The sequence below is a fragment of the Loxodonta africana genome, chromosome 7 (genome assembly GCF_030014295.1).
Source record: "Loxodonta africana isolate mLoxAfr1 chromosome 7, mLoxAfr1.hap2, whole genome shotgun sequence".
NCBI classification, from domain to species: domain Eukaryota; kingdom Metazoa; phylum Chordata; class Mammalia; order Proboscidea; family Elephantidae; genus Loxodonta; species Loxodonta africana.
Genome location: NC_087348.1, coordinates 18,568,297 through 18,573,569, shown reverse-complemented (window position 1 = coordinate 18,573,569; position 5,273 = coordinate 18,568,297). Strand labels below are relative to the sequence as shown.

Sequence of the window (5,273 nt, the reverse complement as noted above, 5' to 3'; positions counted from 1 at the left end):
TTAAGCGCCCTACTACTAGCAGGGGCAGATTAACCGGTAAACACGGTTTGTACTGGCTTTCATTGACCAAGGTAAGCACTGGCTTAATCGTATTTACTTGCTAATCTGTGGTGAGCAATTTCACACAAGTTGCATCACATCTTTGACATGGTGGGGGACAGGTGAAATTGTGCACTGCAGATTGGTGGGAAGGCACAATTGGGCCCTTGCGTACCTTGCTCAAGGAGCCCTGGTGGCGAGTGGTTAAAGTGATCGACTGTTAACAGAAAGGTTGGCAGTTTGAAACTACCAGAAGCTCTGCAGGAGAAAGATGTGGCATTCTGCTTCCATAGAGATTTACAGCCTTGGAAACCCTATGAGGTCGCTATGAATCAAAATCGACTTGACAGCAGTGGGTTTGGGTGTTTGGTACCTTGCTTATTGGGTAATCCGGCCCTGATAATAGCTGAAAGGTTGGCAGTTCAAACCCATCCAGAAGCATCTTGGAAGACAGGCCTGATGATCTGCTTCCCAAAGGTCACACCCTTGAAAACCCTATGGAGGAGTTCTACTGTGCACACACGGGGTCACCATGAGTAGAAGTCAACTCGACAGCAACCAACAACAACAACAACAAAATATAATTCACAAACTCATGTTTTAGCCACTCAGCCCTCCTGCTTCCATGTGGACCATGCAGTCTTGTCTCTCAAATTCATCTGGACATACTAGGTACTTTCACACCTCTCTTCCTTGGCTGCTTGGGAATGCCTCACTCCCTGCTGAACTTGATTTTGTCAGTCAAGGATTACCTTCCTCCTCCACCCTGCTATGATCTGATTGGGCAATTGTTTCTTGATTTCATCTGTCCTGTCTTCCTTCTAGGCCAAATTAACTGCCCCTTGCTCTGTTCCCCCAGATTTGTAAAAACTAACTCAACATGTCTCCATATCGGCACTTGAGTACTTTTCTATCATTTACTGTTATAATGCTCCTGTTTGGTAAAATGCCTCACACTCAGTGACTTCCTGATTAATGCTTGGATGGGGAAGTAGCAGGCATGGAGGTTTGAGTAAATTCCATCAGTAAATTAACAAATTAATAGACGAAAAATTCTGTAGATTTCAAAATTTTGCCAGGCGTTAGACACTTATGGAATTCTCTCTCTCTTTTGAATGAATAAAGTAAAAAAATATATATTAGTAAGTGAAGTGGAGTCTCTGGGTGGTGGAAATGGTTAACTTGCTTGTCTGCTAACCAAAAAGTTGAAGGTTGGAGTCTACCCAGAGGTGCCTTGGAAGAAAGGTCTGATGATCTACTTCTAAAATTAGCCGTTGAAAACCCTATGGAGCACAGTTCTACGCTGACACACATGGGGTTGCCATGAGTTGGAATTGACCTAATGGCAATGGTAAGCTGTAAGAGGATGCAGAAAGATAGGGCAATGACTGAAGGGGGAAGATGACTCAAGAGGAAGTCTTGTTCAGTTTGGAGAAATAACCTAATGTTTTTGTGCTATTCATATGTTTGTTTATCCTTAAATGTAAAGCGAGAGATGCCATGCCTATTTCCATTCCTTGGTTCCCAGCTAACAGCAACAACATTTTAAAATTGCCACAGTAGTGGAGACATTACATTCTCTTATTCAATCCTAAAATGAGATAGGAATAAATCTTTTTGGATCTCTTTTTTCTTATCTATTAAAAAATGGGATTGTTTGGTGATTCACCTGTGGTCGCATATTTCAAATTGGTGATAGAACTTGGATTTGAACCCACCTTGAGTTTAAACTCAATCCTGTCTTAATAGCTCTGCTCAGTGTCCATGTCTAGCGACATGTCCTTGGTTGAGGCTAGCGTCATGCTTTGCTTGCAAGGTAATTCCAGTCTGGTCATTCTGCTTCCTGTCTTGTTCCCTGTCAAACCTGGTCCAGAACTGCACACTTCTAAAGAGCAAAAATCAGAGCATCGCTGTCCTGCTTAAAACTCTTCAAGGCTCTCTTGCCCTTGGACTAAAGCTCAACTCCAGTCTTAACTCAGTTACTAGCCCTTTGTGATGTTGTTCTACCTTGCTCCTTGAGCCTCTAGCGACAGTCATTCTCTCTCCACACACTATGTTTCAGAAGAAATGAACATTTAAAATTTCCCCTATTATTATTGACCCAAACATAATGTTAAGTGCTTTAAATGAATTATCTAATTTAAATTCTACAGCAACTCTAATAGTTAGGTTCTCTTATCAAATCAAGCATATCTCTTATCAGATATGCTTGATCAGGAAGCCAAGCTCTTACTTCTGTGGTAAACTGTTTCTACTTGATGTTCCCCAAGAGTACGATGTTCTGTTTGGCGCCTGGGATTTTATATTTGTTATTTCCCTTCTCCTTCTCTACCTTTTATCTCAGTAACTGGTACTTATTTTTCAGGTTCCAACTTAGACAGCCCTTCCTCAAGGACGATTTCTCTGATACCTCCGGACTGGTCTTTTCCTCTGCTATTTTCTCCTATAATATCCATCTTATTCCTATCCAGCACTTTTCATTTTGTACTGATATTGTCTGCTTGCCTGAGTCCCTCACAGACTGCAGGTTCCTGGAGGGTAGGGACAGTGTCTTGACTTCACTTTCCTCTTCTGAAGTGAAAGGTATTTCAGTTCACATCCTCATACGTTCTCTTTGAGCCTTCATTTTCTATGAGTCTACTGACTTCTTACTCCCACATATGCAGTCCTATGCTAAAAACAGTACTTGGGTAACAGAGTTTGTCATGGTGGGCTTTACTGAGGTACACGAAGCACGCCTCCTCTTCTTCACACTCTTTCTTGCCATGTACCTGTTCACCTTGGTGGAGAACTTGGCTATTATCTTGGTGGTGTGTTTGGACCACCGGCTACGGAGGCCCATGTACTTCTTCCTGACACACTTGTCTTGCCTTGAAATCTGCTATACCTCAGTCACAGTGCCCAAGATGCTGGCTGGTTTTATCGGGGCGGATAGGGGCAAGAACATCTCCTATGTTGGCTGCCTATCCCAACTCTTCATATTCACCTTCCTTGGGGCAACTGAGTGTTTCCTACTGGCTGCCATGGCCTATGACCGATATGTGGCCATTTGTATGCCTCTCCGCTACGGGGCCTTGGTGTCCTGGGGCACCTGCATTCACCTAGCAGCTGCTTGTTGGCTGGTGGGCTTCCTCACACCTGTGTTGCCCATATACCTCATGTCCCAGCTGACATTTTGTGGTCCCAATGTCGTCGACCACTTCTTTTGCGATGCTTCTCCCCTGCTAGCCCTGTCCTGCTCAGATGTCACCCTGAAGGAGACTGCGGACTTCCTGGTCTCTCTAGCTGTGCTCCTGGCTTCCTCCACGGTCATTGCCGTGTCCTACGGCAACATTGTCTGGATGCTGATGCACATGCGCTCAGCTGCTGAGCGCCGGAAGGCCTTCTCCACTTGTGTGGCTCATCTGACTGTGGTGAGCCTCTTCTATGGCACTCTCTTCTTTATGTACGTCCGCACCAAGGTGGCCTCCTCCTTCAACTTCAACAAGGTGGTTTCCGTCTTTTACTCCATTGTCACGCCAATGCTCAACCCTCTCATCTACAGTCTTTGGAACAAGGAGGTGAAGGGAGCCCTGGGCCGAGCCTTTTCCCTCAGGACTTGGAAAGGGCAGTGAGGAGGCAGGTGGCAGACTCAATTTCCTTGCCTTGGATATTTTGAAGGATGAGACATACCTCTGTCTTAAAGTTCCTTGCTAGATGAAGAAATCATTATTTTTACTCACCTCTACTAGTGAGAACTTAGTCACAAGGCTACACCTAATTGCAAGGGTAGAAAAATATTTCCTAGCTAGCCAGCCCAGTGGCCAGGCACAATCCAATTATTATAGAAAAAACGGGAACACATCTTGGTGGACAACCAGCTATTTCCACCATAGACTAAGTCTCTAGATTCTGAGCTATTTTTTTAATGTGACATGCATACTTATCTTCTTTGTCTCTACATTCCCTTATTTGAAATATAGAAGACTCCTCCGCTATACCAAATGGTGTTTTGAAATTGATTAAAGAAGATCTCAATGGCATTGTTAGCTCACTTAAAGTAAGGCTTACAAAGACAATTATAAATTAAGCAGTTCCTCACATGTAGATAGTTGCACTCCTAAAGACATTTCCACTTATCATTTTAGTGTGGATTCTAGAAACTATAGTATATAAAGAAGAGGAAAATTCTGAGCTTGGGACTGAGTGAAGAAAAGGTCAAATTTTCTTTGGATGTCATTTCTTAACTTACCAACAATGAGAAGATTACGTTATGGTGCCCCTTCGTCATCACAGTCTCACTCCCCAGTGTCTTAGCTGTTGCGTTTTCCATAGTTAGCGGGAAGGGCACAAGTTTCGAGTTTGAGAACTCTTTAATTTATTGAAGATCATACCAGTGAGGTGCTTTAGATGACTTACTTGGAAACTCATGACCGCAAGGTGACTTCAAGATGCAAAAGCAATACAATGGTCAGCACTTCTCAGTATTCAATGTAAAAATTCATCTCAATAAAGTAGAAGAAATAGGTAGATTTGAACACAAGATGAATTTGGCTTCTAGGTTTCTAATGGATGGTAAAGACAGAGAAACATACTGGGTTACATAGTTCTCATTTATGGTAGCATGAAGAATTTAAATTCAAACACAGAGATTGTTTTTCGTTTTTTGGATATTGAGAACTACTCTAAGAACAACTCCATGGGAAGTATCAGTAAGGTGTACAATTTTAAGCTTCTTGAAAGACAAATCTATGTTTTTGATATAAATTACATAAAATGGTACAAACTCAGAGGAATGGTCTTAGATAGGATCCTATACATGTAAAAGTAAATCTTGCTTTAATAAAACCTGATGTAAGAACTAAACTGGAAAAAACCAAAACAAAATAAACCATTGTAAGTGTGATTATTGACATTGCAAAGTCAAAACAATCACTTCCTTAGAAAACAGACCTACCTACCAGAATCTGGTATGCTGATGGGCACATGGTATATGTAGACACTGACTACCGAAGTTTAAATAACTTTTATTGTGGTAAAATACACATTGCTGTCAAGTTGGTTCCGACTCATAGTGACCTTATAGGACAGAGTAGAACTGCCCAATGGGATTTCCGAGGAGCGGCTGGTAGATTTGAACTGCCAACCTTTTGGTTAGCAGCTGAGCTCTTAACCCTTACGCCATCAGGGCTCTGTGGTAAAATATACGTAGCAAATTTTTTTTTTCCATTTTAAGCATTTTAAGATGTATAATT

At 42.2% G+C, this 5,273-nt stretch overlaps 1 protein-coding gene across 1 annotated transcript; it reads left to right on the top strand.

Annotated features, from left to right (window-relative positions):
* Positions 1–2,699: 2,699 nt before the first annotated feature.
* On the top strand, positions 2,700–3,653 carry LOC100659292 (olfactory receptor 6Q1). Its single transcript, XM_010600901.3, has one exon. It carries the CDS (start codon positions 2,700–2,702, stop codon positions 3,651–3,653), a length of 954 nt encoding a protein of 317 aa, XP_010599203.2.
* Positions 3,654–5,273: the final 1,620 nt, after the last annotated feature.

Coding starts and splice junctions, on each gene's coding strand:
- LOC100659292 (XM_010600901.3), top strand. CDS start 2,700: ATGCAGTCCTATGCTAAAAACAGTACTTGGGTAACAGAGTTTGTCATG.